Source organism: Chrysochloris asiatica, unplaced genomic scaffold, assembly GCF_000296735.1.
Source record: "Chrysochloris asiatica unplaced genomic scaffold, ChrAsi1.0 scaffold00279, whole genome shotgun sequence".
Classification (NCBI taxonomy): Eukaryota; Metazoa; Chordata; class Mammalia; order Afrosoricida; family Chrysochloridae; genus Chrysochloris; species Chrysochloris asiatica.
In genome coordinates, this window is record NW_006408797.1 from 2064553 (window position 1) to 2083917 (window position 19365).

The following is a 19365-nucleotide window of genomic DNA, read 5'->3' on the forward strand; positions in this document are numbered from 1 at the left end:
TAATATTTGAATGGAGTCCTTGTGTGGCACCATAGGATAAGCACTCAACTTCAAGGTTGGTTGGAACCACAAGATCTGTGGTTCAAATTCTCTGACAGCTCTTCGGAAACCCTATACTGGGTTGCTATGAATTGGAACCAATTCGATGGCAGTTAACAACAACAACCTCACTTTGTGGACTCTTGGATCAGTACTGTGAAACACAAGGTCAACAGTTCAAACCCACCAATTGCTCTTCAGAAACCATGTACAGGGCCACTATGAGTCAGAACCAACTCCATGGCACTTAACAACAACCATCTCATTGTGAACATCTGAGGTAGCAACTTCTAACAGGAAGGAATAAAAATAGTGCCCAGATACAGAAGTGTGCTTGGTTAATTTGAGACTTAGCACGAGTTTCATATTTAACAAATGTGACTGTAGAGGTCATAGTGAATTAGGGATAGTGGGAGATGAGGATGGAAGGGGTCCTTGAAGCTTAAAGGCCATGACAGAAACTGGATTTATTTCATGTATGGTGGGAATGGAGACAGCCATACAGAAAATATACCATGATCTCTCTCATTTTCTATAATCCTAAAGAAGCCTACGTTACTTGCCCTAGAAATGATCCTACAGCATTTAATTCCTGGTTTATTTGTCTCCCTTACCACAAGCACCCATAGTTAGCAGCCCAACACGTAATCCACTGCTCCACCAGGGGTCTTTATAAAGAGGTGAGTGAGAAATATACAAGATCAGCCATCGGCTAATCTTAACAAAAGTACTGTACTCAAGTGTTTGGTCCTTGAGGGAATGAAACACTGAACTGATTATAGCCTTAGGAACATGTATATTTTTAAAACTACATCTCTTGCTTATATCCAATTTCCTCATCATGTTTCTTGTATTCCCCACCTGACCTTAAGAGAACTAGAGGAAAAAAGGGAAGGAGGCAGAAAAGATGGGTAGAAAACATGATAATTATAAAATAAAGGCTTTAAAAAAAAAAGAGTACAGGACAAGGGCAAAGAATAAAGGGTTGAAGAATAAGATGGATGCAATGACTCAAAAATTATAAGATATTGATTATCCTTAAGAGATCATGTAGTCCCAAAATAGTGAATTGCCCAAGTTCCAAACACTGAGTACATTAATTTCCTCTGTAGTTCCCAAAATGTTTCTTCTATACCCTTCATTTCTTGATCCCTATACTCTAAATTCTTTTCTACTTTGAACTGAACAACCACCTCTTTCCCACACCTTTAGATTCTCCCACTTGTTTCTTTTTCTTTTATAAACATGTTCAATTCTCTACATTATAGTTTGGCTAACTATAGTTTGGCTAAATCAGCACTATTCTCAAGGAATGGTGTCACATTGATGGTCAAAAATAACATTTCAAGATCTATCATGAAGTAAAATGTTGTCTGTGATAGGAAAATATCCATATGACTACAAGGAAGACCAGTTAATACCACTATTATTGAAATGTATGTACCAACCACTAAAGCAACTTCTTCAGTGTGAAATTGATCAAACATGCAATCGAGATAGTACTGATAATACTGGTGATTGGAATGCAAAGGTTGAAAATAGGGAGGAAGGATTAATAGTTGAAAAATATGGCCTTGCTGATAAAAATTATGCTGGAGATGGAATAATAAAGATTTTCAAGGCCAATGGCTTATTCATTGCAAATACCTTTTTGAAACAACATAAAAGGCGACTATACACATTGACCTCACCAGATACAATACACAGGAATTAATCTGATTACATTTGTAGGAATAGCTCAATATTATGACCAAAACAAGGACAGGGGCAGACTGTGGAACAGACTGTCCGATTGCTCATATGCAACTTTAGCCTGAAGCAGAAAAAACTAAGTCCACTAGTGTGGCAATATGACCTTAAACATATCCTATGTTAATTTAGAAACCCTTTTAAGAACAGATTTGATGCATTAGATACTAATGACTGAAGACCCAAAGAACTGTGGGATGACATCAAGACTGTCATACAAGAAGAAAGCAAAAGGTCATTAAAAAGACAGGAAAGAAAGAAAAGGACAAAAATGGAGAGACTCTGAAATTTGCTCTCCAGCTTAGACATGTTAAAGTGAATGGAACAAATGAGGAAGTCAAAGAACTAAACAGGTCATTTCAAAGGGCAGCTGGAGAAAACAAAGTCAAATATTATAATGAAATGTGCAAAGACCTAGAGTTAAAACCGAAAGGAAAGAACATGCTCAACATTTCTCAAGCTGAAAGAACTGAAGAAAAAAAATCAAGTCTTGACTTGAAATGTTGATGGATTGTTTGGGCAAAATAGTGAATGATGCAGAAAATATCAAAAGGTAGAAGGTATACAGAGTCACTTACTAAAAGGAAATAGTTGCTGTTCAACCATTTTGAGAGGTGGTATACGATCAAGAACTGATAGCACTGAAGGAAGAAGTCCAAGCTGCACTGAAGGCATTGGTACAAAACAAGACTCCAGTAACTGAAATAATACAAAATGAAATCTTTCAACCAATTGCTGCAGCACTGGAGGCACTCTCATCTATGCCAAGAGATTTTGAAAACAGCTGCCTGGATTGGAAGAGATCCATATTTGTGCCCATTCCAAAAAGGGGTGACCCAATGGAAGGTGAAATCATTGAACAGTATCGTTAATGTCACATGCGACTAAAAGTTTTCTGAAGATAATTTAAAAAGGGCTGCAATATCAGCAGAGGACTGCCAGAAATTCAAGCCAGATTTAGAAGAGGACGTGGAACTAGGGATATCACTGCTGACATCAGATGGCTCTTGGCTGAAAGCAGAGAATACTAGAAAGATGTTTACTTGTGCTTTATTGACTATGCAAAGAATTTTGAATGCTTTAGTCACGATAAGGTATGGATAATTGCAAAGAATGGGTATTGCAGAACAATTCATTGTGCTCATGAAGAACATATATATATAGATATATGTAAATATATACACATATATACCAAGAGGCAGTTGTTTGAACAGAACAAGGAAATTATTATTTTAATCTGAAAATGTTTGTGCTAGGGTTGTATTATTTCACCATACTTATTCAGTCTGTATGCTGAACAAATACTCAGAGAAGCTGTATTATATGAAGAAGAACATGGCATTGAAATTGGAGGAAGACTCATTAACAATATGCAAATGATCAACCTAGCTTGCTGAAAATGAAGAGGATTTAAAATACTGATGAAAATCAAAGACAACAGCTTTCAGTATGGATTGCACTTCAATGTAAAGAAAACAAAAGTCCTCACAACTGGATCTATAAATAACATCATGACAAATGGAGAAAAGTTTGAAGTTGTCAAAGTCACCTGTTTTGCTTGGATCCACAATCAACACTCATGCAAGCAACAGCTAATAAATCAAATGGCATATTGCATTAGGCAAATCTGCTGCTCAAGACCTTTTTAAAATGTCCACAAGCAAAGATATCAGTTTGAGGGTAGGTGTATTCTACCCAAGCCATGTTTTTTCAGTCGCCTTATATGCATGTGAAAGTTGGACAGTGACTAAGGGAGACCATAGAAGAATTGATGCATTTGAGTTGTGCCGTAAAAAAAATATTGAAGGTGCCAATGACTGCCAGAAGAACAAATAAATCTATGTTGGAAGAAGCCAGGATGGTGAGACTTTACCTCATGCTTCAGACATGTTATCAGGAGGCACCAGTCCCTGGAGAAGGACATCATGCTTGGAAAAGTGTAGAGTCAGAGAAATAGAGGAAGACCCCAATGAAATGGATTGGCACAGTGGCAGCCATCAAGGGCTCAAGGATAACTGTGAGGATAGAATACTACCCAGCAATGTTTCATTCTGCTGTGCATAGTATTGCTATGAGTCAGAACCAACATGATCACATCTAACAACATCGCCACTATAAAGGTAGTTGTAGTTAAGTGCCGTCAAATTGGTTCTGTTTCATACTACCCTGTATAGGGTTTCCAAGTATTAACTGGTGGGTTTGAACTTCTGGCCTTGTAGTTAGCAGTCCAGTGCATATCCTATAGTGCCATACCAGGACTCCATAGAGATTGAGAAAGCTTAATAATAATTTTATCAGTCTCCCTTTCTGCTGGGGATGGTCATATAAAATAGTTATAGTGAATGAAATATAAGCAGAACTCTGCTTGGAGTTTCTGCAAAAACCTTTCCTAAAAAGCCCCAATTGTTGTGATTATTATCCCTCTTCCTTCCTGCCTCAAATGCAGTTAATTTACATCAAGCTATGGCAGCCATTGTTTAGCCACTATGGACAAGGTGTTATACTCAAGGTACTGATAGTAGCTTGCTTGTTATGTGAGACAAAGAAATCCCTATTTGTTTAAGCCAATGTTAACTGGGCTTTCTGCTATTTGCAGCTAAAAGTTCTTTTGCTTTATATACCCTAACTCCTACCTGGCCAGCTTTGTAAATCTCTCCTTTTACAGTAAAGCTACTAGTCTCTTTCCATTTTTAATTCAGTCTTCAACCCACTGAAATTTTCAGAGATTGCCAGTAAGCAAAACCAGTGGAAATAATTCTATCTTTGTCTTCCCATGTTGTTGTTGATAAGTGATGTTGAGTTGGTTCTGATTCATAACTACCTTGTATAGAGTTTCCAAGGAGCAACTAGTGGGTTTGAACTGCCGGCCATATGTTTAACAATCCAGTGCTTATCCTACAGTGCCACACCTAGACTTCATAGCATTTGGTGTTAATTATCCCCATCCCTACATTAAAATTTTCTTCAGTACATGACACTATGTTCTGTTTTTCTATTTCGTTGTTGTTGTTTTTCTAAGAACCCTGGTGGCATAGTAGATTACATGTTGGGCTACTAACCACAAGACCAGTAATGCAAAACCACTCCAATGGAGACAGATGAGGTGGTCTGCTCCTGTATTTTTAAAGCCTCAGAAACCTTAGAGAGCAATTCTACTTTGTCCTATAGGGTCGCTATGAGTAGAATCGCCTTGATGGCAATAGGGTGTTTTGGGTTGTCATTTCCTCTCAGCTTATGATTACTCTTCCTTCACTTAATCCAATCACTGACTGTTGGAGACCACAATCACTGAGATGTTGAGGTCCTGTGTCATGGACGAAAATCCTACACGATGGCCCCAATCAGGATGGCTAGCCAGGGACCCTGAGGGCCCAAGGAAGTGACCTCCTGACGTCCCGGGTTCCTTGGTTTTTTGCGTACTCACTGTTGGGCTTCCCCTGTGTAATTTTCTTTGGTCTTATTATTCATTCTATGCTTCTAACTCCAGTAATTGTAGCTTCTGAGAAAATGGTTTCTTATGTGCCTCTCTTAATGTCTCCACTGTGTTGTCAGTGTGTAAGGTCTTGGGAACAAATCTCTCTGAGAGACAAGCTCTGGCCACCTGGCAAGCATGTCCAAACTGTTCTTTATCAAATTATTCAGTTATGTTTGATATTAACTTAATACATGAGCTCTTAGTATCCATGTACAATATTGATACCAAAGCCTCTTCTAAGGCCGAGGCTGTAAAAAGTTCCAAAGGCAAGTTTGCTGGGAGGCTCTGGAGACAGTCTGCCCAAGGAATTCACTCAAAGTAGATTGGTGAATTCCGCGGTATTGTTCAAGGAATAATAGTAACAGCCTTCTCAAATCGTCCCCAGATGTAAACCATTAACCTAGGTGTTCTTCTTCCTCCTGCAAGCCTAGGCCAGGTAGCTGAAACAGCTGGACTCCTCCCAGACCTTTTGAATCCTTTTCACCTTTTCCCATTCGAGATTAAGTGCTATAGGTATGTTAATTAGCCTGGAGAAACCTAAAAAATAATTTATAACAATTTGCTTGAATTTCTGGAAAATTAAGATGTTTGCGATGTATGTTTTAGAATTTGTTCCTGTAAATCATTGTGTCCTGTTTTGAATGATTAATCACATTTCATTTCTGTACCCTGTCTTAATAATCCCCTTCTGCCTTTGTGTAAAGCCCCTCCCTGAAATAAAAAGGGGGCGCAGACTGAACCCTGTATGCATTATAGTTTGCAGGGCAGTGCATTACTGCCTGCAGGGCTGTGCTTTACTACCTGCAGGGCCATGATGCCTGTAGTCCAGGGTCTCCCCGCCAGTCTTGCATCCACTCTAGTTTCGAGGTGTCTCTTTGTCTTTCTTGTTGCGTCTTTGTGTGTGTTCTTTCTCTATCTCTGTCTCCACCAGATCTCCCTATTTCGTGAACCGAACTCCCCTGTCGAGGCAGGTCCCTGACAACTGACAGCACCACAGAACCTCCTTTGTTATTTACCTTCTACTTACTCTACTGCCTACCAGAAATCTTTGCCTGTATGAATCACAGAATCATGAAACTTCCATAAAACTGAACTAATCATTGTCCCATAAATTTGGTCAACTTTCCTTTATTTTAATTATGCTTCCACTCTCCACCCAGATACAACTCAAGACATTCTAGACATTTTTATAAGCACTTGGCCATAAATTCAGTATAGCTGCAAGGTTGGAGGTTCGAACTCACCACTGCTCCTGGGAAACCCTGTACAGGATTGCTATGAGTTGGAACTGACTCAACAGCACTTAACAACAAGAAGAATCTATATTTAACCAGTTACCAAGTTATATTATTGATTTGTTATCACTTGAATTATTTCCATCTTGTCTCATTCCATTTTCTTAGATTAGTCCTTGAGAACAGAAAATATATTTTAATCCGTTTTGTATTTCTATTACCCAACATCCTATATAGTACATATTTAGCTTTAAGCAAAAGTATATATACTATTATAACTTTAAAACTAACCTGCAAGATGCCAAAATTTCCTAATAATTATATTTGATATGTTTTGAATTGCAGATTTTATTACTGTTATGTCAGATTTCTGTGTCTATTAGTATTTAGCCTCTCTCCTGTTTCCTTTCCACTTTTACAGTCAGAACATTACACAAGGATATGTATTTATCTGATTTTCATGTACTTAGAAATTATTAATTATATTGTATTTTCTAAATAATCAGCTTGTTTAACAAATTTACTGACTATCAGTTAAGACTCAAGACAGCACTTTAATCTCATTAATATCTGTACATTTAATCCATCACCTACTAGGAACCAATCTATAATTTAAGGAAGAAGATGATGTTATTGAAGGGAGGAATAAATGGGTAATGGGGTCAGTAGAAGTAAATAATATTGATTCAAAACATCTAAGAAAACCATATTGTAGAAGAGAAGCATCTTGGCTGTAACATATATAACATGTTTAAAGATCAAGTTTTTCTAAGCATTTTAGAGCTGATATAGACTTTCTAAATAAAAAAATCCCTCTTGTAGCAAATGAGAAAATTGAGAGTAGGTGACTTGTTCAGATTAGTGGCAGATTCCAGGTCTTTGTCATCTTAAACATTCACCATTTTTTATCCCATTGTGAAATATTTGAAGTGGTGATTGTAAATCTTTGTAGGAGCAGAAAGCCTCATCTTTCTCCTGTGGAGCAGCTGGTAAATTCAAACTGCTGACCTGAGGTTAATAGCCCAGTTCATAATCCACTATGTTACCAGAGCTCCTTGATGTTAACAGTAGAAGCTATAAAAATCTAAATATTTATGCATTATGGTATCATAATAGAACTTGTATTATGTATGCATCCTTTTTTGTGTGTGTAGAATATGAGCTACTTAAACCTCTGCTCTACAATCAATTTTACCATTTATCTCCATTTTGATATGTTTTCTATATATATTATATGAGATTATATTTCAACTAAGATATTTCAATTCAGAAGAGGCCATGGAATGAGGGATATCATTGTTGATGCCCGATGGATCTTGGCTGAAAGCAGAGAATATCAGAAAGATGTTTACCTGTGCTTTATTGACTACACAAAGGCTTTCGATTGTGTGGATCATGACAAGCTATGGACAACATTGCGAAGTATGAGTATTCCAGAACATTTAATTGTGCTCATGAGGAATCTGTACCTGGACCAAGAGGTAGTTGTTTGAACAGAACATGGGAACACTGAATGGTTGAAAATTAAGAAAGGTGTACGACAAGGTTGTATTCTTTCACCATACGAATTCAACCTGTATACTGACCAAATAATAGAAGTTGGGTTATATGAAGAAAAACATGGCATCAGGATTGGAGGAAGACTCATTAACAACATGCGATATACAGATGATACAACCTTACTTGCTGAAAGTGAAGAGGACTTAAAACATTTACTGGTGAAGATCAAAGAGCACAGCCTTCAGTACGGATTACATCTCAATGTAAAGAAAACAAAAATCCTCACCACTGGACCAATAAGCAACCTTCTTATCAATGGAGAAAGATTGGTATGAGTTAAGTATTGTGTTAGGCAAATCTACTGCACAGGAACTTTTTTAAGTGTTGAAAAGCAAAGATGTCAGCTTGAGGACTAAGGTGTGCCTGACCCAAGCCCTGGTATTTTCAATAACCTCATATGCATGCAAAAGCTGGAAAGTGAATAAGGAAGTCCATAGAAGAATTGATGCTTTTGAGTTATGGTATTGGAGGAGAATATTGAAAGTGCCATGGGCTGTCAAAAGACCTGTTAGATCTGTGTTGGAAGAAGTGCAGCCAGAGTGTTCCTTGGAGGCCAAGATGGCCAAAGTTCATCTCTCATACTTTGGACATATTGTCAGGAGGGAACTGTCACTGGAGAAGGATATCATGTTTGGTAAGGTGGAGGGTCAGAGAAAAAAAGGAAGACCCCCAATGATATGGATAGGCCAAGTGGCAGCATCGATGGACTCAAGTGTGGCAACAGTAGTGAGGTTGGTCCAGGATTGGGCAGTGTTTCGGTCTGCTGTGCATAGGGTCACTATGAGTTGGTACCAACTTGATGGCACCTAACAACAATAACAACGTTATATGGCTTCTTTGATTATTATTGAAGATAATCTTCAGAATGTGTGGTTTTTCTAAATTCTTTGCAATAACACAATTTTTCTCATGTATGAGTTCTTCTGTGTCGTGTAAGGTTTGTACTCCAACTGAAAGCTTTTCCACAATCATTACACTGATATGGTTTCTCTCCTGTATGAGTTCTCTGATGCACTATAAGGGATGAATTTTTAATGAAGGCTTTACCACACTGATCACATTCATAGGGTTTCTCACCAGTATGAATTCTTTGATGCTCAATAAGATAAGCATTCTGACTGAAGGCTTTCCCACATTCATTAGTTTTTTCTCCAGTATGAATGGCCCAATGTACAGTTAAGGATGATCTCCCAGGGAAATGTTTTCCACATGCCATACACTCATAAGGTTTTTCTCCAGTGTGAATTCTCCAATGTTGAGTAAGAGAGGAATTCTTACTGAAATCCTTTCCACACTGATTACATTCAAATGGTTTTACTCCAGAATGAAGTCTCTGATGTTCTGTAAGATATATACTTTGGCTAAAGGATTTCCCACATTTGTTACATTTGTAAGGTTTTTCTCCAGTGTGATTTTGCTTATGTAGGGTAAGAGTTGAGCTCTTGCTAAAGGCTTTTCCACATTCACTACACTCATAGGGTTTCTCTCCAGTGTAATGCCGCTGATGTACAATAAGATGCATGCTGTGACTGAAGGCTTTCCCACATTCATTACATTTGTAGGGCTTTTCTCCTGTATGAGTTCTCTGGTGCACTGTAAGATTCATGCTTTGGGAAATGCTTTCCCACATTCATTACATTTGTAGGGTTTCTCGCCAGTATGAATTCATTCATGTTGAATCAGGGATGAATTCTTACAGAAGGCTCTTCCACACTCTTTACACTTATAGGGATTCTCCCCAGTATGGATTTTTTGATGAACAGTAAGGTTCATGCTCTGACTAAAGGCTTTTCCACATTCATTAAACTTGTAGGGTTTCTCCCCAGTATGAATTCTTTGATATACAGTAAGGGAGGACCGTTCAATGAAATGCTTTCCACACACATTACACTTATATGGTTTTTCACCAGTATGAATCCTCTGGTGCTTAAGAAGGGAAGAGCTCTGGCTGAAGACTTTCCCACATTCATTACACTCAGAGTTTCTTAATGATAAGCATATTTTGAGTTTTAATTAATTCAGAATTTTGTTTGACATCTTTTCATGCAAATTACAATTGTGGCACTTCTTTTCCATAGGGGTTTTCTGTTGTGTATCAATGGCTGAACCTTGGCTGGAACATCTTTCAAATTCATTCCCTTTACAGACCCTCCTCTTAGTGAAGATTTCTGTATGAGTAACTGCTACTTGACCCAGATATCTATCTTGGTTTTTTTTTTTTTTTTTTAGTTCACCTTCTAAATAATTATCAGGTTTCCAGGTTTCTCCTAAAGTAGAATGCCAGAGAATTTCCCTTTCCATTATAACCCCATGGGAAAAATCTTCAGTAAAGTTGGGCTTTGGAGTTGACTCTTTGATTTCAAGTCTTATCCTCAGGTCTGAAAAAAATTACAAAAATGCAAATTTAATGAACACTTATTCTGTTCTAGGAAACTAAAATTATATAAGATAAGAATAAGAAACTGAAACTGAGAATAACTATAGGGCACATTTGAGGGCTTTCAAACACATTCCTATAAAGGAAGAGAAATTGGAAGGGAGGAGTAGAATAGTGAGACCACCCATTAGCTGATAGGGGTATGAGAAGTAGGGAGTAGTAGATCTAGCATGTAAACAGAGAAAGAAGAGAGTCCATTTAGGAAGAATGGATAGTAAAATCAGCTCCCATGGGGGTAAGCGTGATAATGAAGATGGAAAATATACAAAAGATCTGGGATTAGGAGAGGCTAATCAGAAAGCTTTGCTAAGCACCTAGTATTCCTATGAGCATTTTCTTTCCTCCAAGGAATCCTATGAGCCTGACACCAAATTATCCTTCCTAAAACATCACAGTGTAGCACAGTAAAAAAAATGTTGAGCTTAGTGCCATATAAGCTTGGGTCTAAATCCTAGCTTTAACACTTACCAACTGAAGTAGTTTCTTTGTTTCTCTGGGCTCAATGTTTCACATATAAAATGAGAGTGATAGCTGATAAAAGTTGAGATAATGTAAATAATCTTTTGAACACATACTTGTTTGGACCATACAGTACAGGAATATACTTGGTACTTTATAAAATGCTAATTATCATGTCTGCATAACTGGTTGTGTTTCCTACCCCTTCATTTGCAATCAACAAGCTTATATCTGTTTGTTGTTGTTGTTGTTAAGTGCTATCAAGTCGGTTCCTACCCGTAGCAACCCTGAATAGGGTTTCTGAGAAGCGACTGGTGATTTTGAACTGCTGACCTTGCAGTTCAAATGGCTTTTCAGTCTAGCACATTTACCCACAGTGCCACATGCTCCAGTTATTCTGGCATAGAGTTTGTGACAGGAAGTTAACATAAAGAGAAGTTCAGGTTTTGGAGTCAACCTTAATTTATACGACTAGATCTGATATTTACCAGCTACTTTGAGCAGTTAATAGACATATTTGAACCTATTTCTTAATCTTATAAAGAGGGAAGTAATAGTTGCTGTGGAACATTGTAAATGGATACAAAGACTTAGCACTGTGATATGTATATAGTGGTGATGGTGGTGGTATGCCATGGAGCTGGTTATGACTCACTGCGACCCTGTATAGGGTTTCCAAAGCTGTAAAATCTTTACAGGAACAGAAAGCCTCATCTTTCTCCCTTGAAGCAGCTGGCAGATTTGAACTCTTGACATTGCAGTTAACAGTCCAATTCATAACCCACTATGCTACCAGAGTTAATTATGTATATAGTAAGTGCTTAATAAATGTATGCTTCTATATAGAGTTTATAGGCTCAGGTAAAACTACAGTCATTAGTAATAATAAAAGAGGTTTAGGATCCCATCTTAGTTTCCAAGTGCTACTTCAACAGAAATACCACAAGTGAATGGCTTTAACAAACAGAAATTTATTATCTTACAAGTTAGGAGGTTAGATGTTCAAATTCAGAGCACTGGTTCTCAGTAAGGCTTTCTCTTTCAGTTTTCTCTGGAAGAAATATCTTGTCTTTTCAACTTCTGCTTCCTAGTTCCTTGAAGATCTCCATGTTTCTTGGCATCAGTCTTCCCCTGGGCCTATGATGTTCTTCTCAGTGCATGTACCCTGGGTCCAAAAGACACACTCTATTCCTGGCTCTTCTTTCTTGGTAGTAATGTGGTCTCTCTGCTTATTTTTCTCTCCTCTTTTATCTCTTGTAAGATAAAACATGAGACTCACGCAAGTGCATGACTTCAGTAAGATAATGAAAGTTGGCAACTTAAGTAAGGTGGTACACCCTACACTAATCCTGCCTCATAGAATTTATAACTTATGCAATGTAGAATATAGTTACATAAGATCACAAAATAGAGAATGATGACATCATTACAAAATTACCAATTTATATCATATAATAACTTCTAAACGACATTATTATATAACTGCCAAATCACTGAAAATCATGTCCTAGCCAAGATGACACATATTTTTGGGGACATAATTGAGTCTGTGACAGATACCTTATGTAAAGGATTTTATTTATTTTCATATCCTCCTACAATCCTCCCACTAAGACCTGCAGCCTGACCTACTGGTTCTCAAATACTTTGCTCCATGTTTGCTTCTTCAGCTCCAATTTCTGTAACTATACATGCTATAATTCTAAAATTTCTGCTCAATTAACTTTTTTTATAGTTCTTGACTATAGAAAGTAAACACTGTTTTCTATACTCTAATCAAAGCATAATTGAAATTTTGCAAAGATTCCATATTTCTATAAACCTAGTTTTAAAAAGAGAACTACTTTCTATTAATGTTATTAACCAAGAAAGAGTCCCTTTTACAATTTGGCCAGCCTCCAAAATATCCCCTTAATGTGTTATAATCTCCTTTGTGAGTTGTTGTTGTTAGGTTCCATTAAATTGGTCCCGACACACAGTTACCCTGTATAGAGTTTCCAAGGCTATAAATCTTTGCAGGAGCAGAAAGCCTCATCTTTCTCCTACAGGTGGCTGATGGACTCAAACTGCTGAACTTGTGGTTTATAGTCCAGTGCTTATCTTCTTGAGCCATCATGATCCCTTCTTTGGAAATATCAAGGACTAAACATTTTTAGAGTCCAGCTCAAACCATATAGTGTTTTAAAATGTTCATTTTATAGATTCAATTACAGATCATTATATTCCCTGTCTGTGAATACCTGAAACATAGTAGGTTACAAACAAAATAAGTCCCAAATCATCCAAACCTGTTGCTATTGAGTTGCTTCTAACTCACAGGAACCCTAAGGGGGCAGAGTGGAACTATTTGCTAGAGTATTTTATGGACGGAGTCTACCAAATCTTTTTTGTTTGGAGCAGCTGAAGGGTTTGAAACACCAACCTTTCGATTAGCAGTCAACTGCTTAATCATGATGCCACAAATACATAATAATGTCTCATTTAATTTTCAAGATAATTCTATGAAATTGATAGTATTAACTTTTTTTAAAATATGGGAAAACTAAGGCTTAGTGTGACTTCCATACGATAAGCACTGGACAGTGACCCACTAGTTCCACGGTTTGTGCCTGCCAGCTGCTGCACAGGAGAAAGCGCCAACACTTGTATGAGTTTCTTGTATATCATTCCAAAATTATTCTGTGCAAAAACTGTCTAAACTTACCTCACACAATCTCACATACTCATATAAAATCATACAAACTCATGTAAGCCTCTTTTAAGATATCACAAATGGAATGATCTTAGGCCTACTATTCGTTGGAGTCCTGGTGTGGTGCTGTGGGCTAATGTGCTGGACTGCAAAGCCAAAGTTTAAACCACGAGGTCAGCAGTTCAAGCTCACCAGCTGCTCCTTGGAAACCCTATATAGGGTTGCTATGAGTTGAGACCAACTCGATGGCACTTAACAATAACAACAACAACAATTCAGTAGTAGTAATAGATCATTACTGGTGATTGGAATACAAAGGTTGGAAACAAAAAGGAAGGATCAGTAGTTGGAAATTATGGTGTTGGTGATAGAAATGATGCTGGAGATCACATGAAAGAATTTTGCAAGACCAATGAATCTTCACTGAATATACCTTTTTAAAACAACATAAAAGACAACTATACACATGGACCTCACCAGATGGAATACACAGAGATCAAATTGACTAAATATGTGGAGAGAAATGATGGAAAAGCTCCCATATCATCAGTGAAAACAAGGCTAGGGGCAGACTGTGGAACAGATCATTAATTGCTCATATGCAAATTCAGACTGAACTTGAAGAAAAATTAAAACAACTCCAGGAGAGCCAATATGTGACCTTGAATATATCCTACATGAATTTAGAGATCATCTGAAGAACACACTTGATGCATTAGACAATGAAGACAGACAACAGAAGAGTTGTGCAATGACATCAAGAACATCATACCAGAAGAAAGCCAAAGGTCACTGAGAAGACAAGAAAGAAGGAAAAGACCAAATGGATGTCAGAAGAGACTCTGAAACTTGCTCTCCAGTGTAGAGATGCTAAAACAAGTAGAAAAAATGAGGAGGTACAAGAACTGAACAGAAAATTTCAAAGGTCAGCTAGAAAAGAGAAAGCCAAATATTATAACAAAAGGTGCAAAGACCTGGAGTTCGAAACCCAAAGGGAAGAACATGCCCAGCATTTGTTAAGCTGAGGTAAGTAACTGAAGAAAAATTCAAACCTTGACTTGTCGTATTACAGGATTTTATGGCAAAATACTGGATGATGCAGAAAGCATCAAAAGAAGATGGAAGGAATACACAGTCACTGTACCAAAAAGAAATGGTTGATGGTCAACCATTTCAAGAGGTAGCCATTGGAGGTGAGGGGAGGGAGGAGAAGGTGGAGCACAGGGTAGGGAATAGACACAGGATAGCTTGGGTGCTGGGGGTGGTGTTGGGGGACAATATACAAGAAGGGGGAGGGGAAAGGAAGAACAAGGCCGACTGGAGAACAGTTAGGTTTGCATGGCCTAAGTGGGACAGAGGTAAATGATGATGTATGCACAACCTTGGAACAACAGGGCTCAGGGATACAGGGATTGAGGCTTGGTTTGAATTGGTAAAAGGGGGGATAATAATGTTAAGATGCTTGACTGTCTTTTGAATCTTGGTTTCTCTTGCCTACCATGGTAAAATAGACATTTGGGGGGAGAGAAAGGAATAGCCAGAAACTTCACAATAGAAAGCTTGTAAGTCCATCTTCAGTCTATAACTGATTGGAATATGTTAAAGGGGGCTAGAAGTTGCCCAGTGAAAGAGACCTCCTGTGAAGCTTTTGCATTGCATAAGACCATAGGTAGAATCATAAACTCCATCCAGCATCTTCTGAGGTGGGAAATTCCCACATGAAAGGAGAAGTAGACCAGACTGGAGTGGTTAGAAGAACAGAAGATACTTTGTGAAAGAAAGACCGGCAGGAAAAATAAAAAACAATAATGGCAGTCTGAATGACTACTACAAGAACAAACAAGCTGTTCACCCAGGAGCCATCAAGGCAAGTGGTTGAGTCCCTTCAGGATAAACCCCCTTCCAAGACTAAGACTTAAGGGGAATACACAAATAGGCATGTGGCCTGACTGTTGACCACGTTGGTCACTGATAAGGGGAAGTGGGGGAAAAACAGAAATGAAGTTGGGTGCTAAGTCCAACTGTATTCAATAGACTCCTGTGAACCCAGGTGGAGACCTGGTTGGTCAGCAGTATGGTAATACTCGGGGACTCCTGGGCCCAGAGGCAGTGACATGGCCACAGAAGACTAGAGCAGAAAGCAAAGTGTCCAGCTGATATGAAGTGAGGGGAGATGCACAAGAACACCCACACTTGCAGATAGTATGCACTTGACAGGGCTTCAATGGCTGGATGATCAGAACTCTACTAGAAGAAGAAAGAGGAAAAAGGGAGCAACCCACTACAATTTGATGAACTTGACCTATACTTATGAATGTAGTAGCTCGAAAGAGGGAGCAAATCTTTACAGCGAGGATCACTCCACCCCCTCGGTACACAAGGTTGACAGGAATGGGCAACTTAGTTAGCTACCATAAATGGGAGTACTACAAAGGCAAGAAATGACTGGCTTACAAGCTTTTAAGAGGGAGCCTAGTTTCAGAGGGGACAGGGGAAGGTAGAATCTCCACTGGGTGGTTTCCAGTCTGTTGGGAAGGGGATGATGAAAGGAGATGGGGATAAGACTCTTGTCGTACAATAGTGAATAATAGCTATCAGGACTGACGGTAAGGGTCAGAAATTTAAAGGAAGACATTTTGTAACAAAAGGAGGAGAGTGATTGATTTTGCAGTCCAAGAGTGGAGATCTCTGGGACCATCAAGTGAGAAGAGTGGAGTGTGGGATCCTAGCCAGAGAAGCAGTGATGCCAGAAAAGGAGGCAGAAATGATGACATGGAGAGATTGAGCAGCTGGGTACTCTGGACTCAGGGAGGGAGAGGGGCTATGTGCTGGCAGCTAGGGGGAAGGCTTGCAGGGTATATCCTTTGGTTGTTTGATGATGCATGGAGGGGATTGTAATCATTGCAATGAAACAAAATATGATAGGATGAATGTAGAGCTGGTGTTCTTCCATGTAAACTATCACATAACTCACAATAAAAACTTCAACAAAAGAAAAGAGAGAGAGAGAGATAGCATATGATCAAGAGCCAATAATCCTGCAGTAAGAAACCCAAGGTGCATTGAAGTCATTGGCAAAGAACAAGGTACCAGGAATTGATGGAATACAAACTGAAATTTTTCAACAAGCTGATGAAGCACTGGAGACACTATGCTAAGAAATTTGAAAGAAAACTACCTGGCCAACTGACTGGAAGAAATCCATATTTGTGCCCATTTCAAAGAGAGGTGACCCAACAGAATGTGGAAATAATTGGACAATATCATTGATATTCCATGAAAGTAAAGTTTTACTAAAGATAATGCAAAAATGGCTGCAACCAATCAGAGAACTTCCTGAGATTCAAGCTGGATTTAGAAGAGGACGTGGAACGAGGGATATCATTGCTGAAGTCAGATTGGTCTTTGTTGAAAGCAGAGAATACCAGAAAGATGTTTACCTGTGCTTTATTGGTATGCAAAGTCTTTTGACTGTGTGTATTATGACAAGCTATGGACAACATTGCAAAGCACGAGTATTCTAGAACACTTAACTGTGCTCATGAGGAACCTGTACATAGACCAAGAGGCAGTGCTTCTAACAGACCAAAGGAACACTGAATGGTTTAAAATTAGAAAAGGTGTGCGCCAAGGTTGAATTCTTATACCATACGTACTCAATCTGTGTATTGAGCAAATAATCTGAGAAACTGGATTATATGAAGAAAACCATGGCATCAGGATTTGAGAATGACTCATTAACAACCTTCAATATATAGATGATACAGCCTTGCTTGCTGAAAGCCAAGAGGACTTAAAATACTGAAGGTCAAAGACCACAGCCTACTGTATGTGTGTTGCATCTCAATGTAAAGGAAACAAAACTCTTCACCACTGGACCAATAAACAACATCCATATAAATAGAGAAAAGGTTTTAGTTGTCAATACTTTATTTTGCTCTGATCAACCATCAACACTCATGGAAGCACTAGTCAAGAAATCAAATGATGCATTGCATTGTGCAAATCTGCTGCATGAAACCTCTTTAAAGTGATTAAAAGCAAAGATGTCAGTTTGAAGACTAAGATGCACCTTACCCAAGCCATAGTATTTTAAATTACCTCATATGCATGCAAACATTGGACAGTGAATAAAATAAAGACCATAGAAGAATTGATGCAATTGAGTTACGGTGTTAGAGGAAAATATTGAAAGTAACATGGACTGCCCAAAGAACAAAGAGATCTATGTTGGAAGAAGTACAGCCAGAGTGCTCCTTGGAAGCCAGCATGGCCAGACTTTGTCTCTAATGCCTTGGACATATTGTCAGGAAGGACCAGTCATTGGAGAAGGATATCATGTTTTGTAAAGTGGAGGGTCAGAGAAAAACATGCGTGTCTCCAGTTAGACAGCAATGGACAGCAGCACAGTGGCAGCAGCAATGAGCTCAAATGTTAACAACAATTGTTAGGTTGACACAGGACTGGGAAATGGTTTGTTCTGTCATGCCTGGGGTCGCTGTGAGTTGGTACTGACTTGATGGCACCTAATGACAACAACAACATTCAGGAAGCCCTGGTGGCATAATGGTTAAAGCATTCAGCTGCTAACTAAATAAGCTGGCAGATCAAACACACTAATAGCTTTCCAGAAGAAAATACCTGACAATCTGCTCCTACAAACATTTTGTAGTTGTTGTTTGTTGTTGTGTCTGTTCCAATTCATAGCGACCCTGTATAGGGTTTCCAAGAATAACTGGTGGGGTTGAACTGCTGACCTTGCAGTTTCCTGTCCATTGCTTACCCTACAATACAGCACCATTTATAGCCTAGTAAATTGCATGGGGTAGATCTAGTCTGTTTTATAGGTTGCAACGAATCAAAATGGACTTAATGGTACCCAACAACATTCTGGAGAGAACTGTTATGGTCAGTGGTGGAATTATCACCCTGCATGCAGAAGACCTGGGCTCAATTACAGCCAATGCTCTTTAAACTACTGCTTGTCTGTCAATGGAGACTTGTGTGATGCAGAACAGGTTTTAATTGAGGTTCCAGACTAAGAGAATAGGAAGAAAGACATGGTGATCCTCTTCCAAAAATTATCCATAAATCACAATGGACTGATTTTGTGTTTGGAATTGCCAGAGTCAGAGGTTGACTGGATAGCAGCTAAAAACAACTCCTGGAACTTATTTGAAAAAAAAAAAAATTTTTTTTTTTTTTTTACATTGAAAGTACCCTGCTATAATTTCATAAAGATTTTAAAGTTATTTCCCTGTTGGAGGTATTTTTTGTTTTTTAACTGATACTCTACTCATTGATGTTTAGGTTGGTTCTGGGTTCGTTTTGTTTTTGCTATTGCAAACATCGTGTGATAAACACAGCTGCGCATATATTTGCATACTTGTAGGAAAATACCTTAGAAGTGAAACTATTGAATTTAAAGCTTTTGCATTTTTTAGATCTATGGCCAGATTCTTGGTGTAGCACTGTAGGAAAAGCACTGGACTGCTAATCACAAGGTCAGAGGTTCAAACCCACCAGCTGCTTCTCAGAAACCCTACACAGGCTCACTAAGAGTTGGAACTGACTCAACAGCCTTTAACAACAACAAAAACAACAACAGCCAAAGTAAGGAACCCTAGTAGTGTTGTTGTTGTTGTTGTCAGGTGCCATCGAGTCGGAACCGACTCATAGTGACCCCATGCACAGCAGAACGAAACAATGTCTGATCCTG

General features: G+C 38.5%; 1 protein-coding gene across 1 annotated transcript; it reads right to left on the bottom strand.

Moving 5' to 3' along the window:
* Positions 1-8965: 8965 nt before the first annotated feature.
* ZFP2 (ZFP2 zinc finger protein) lies at positions 8966-10359 on the bottom strand. The gene is given in 4 exon segments (XM_006878220.1): positions 8966-9672; positions 9675-10036; positions 10038-10101; positions 10104-10359. Coding segments are annotated over 4 exon segments (1389 nt in total).
* Between the last annotated feature and the right edge of the window lie 9006 nt (positions 10360-19365).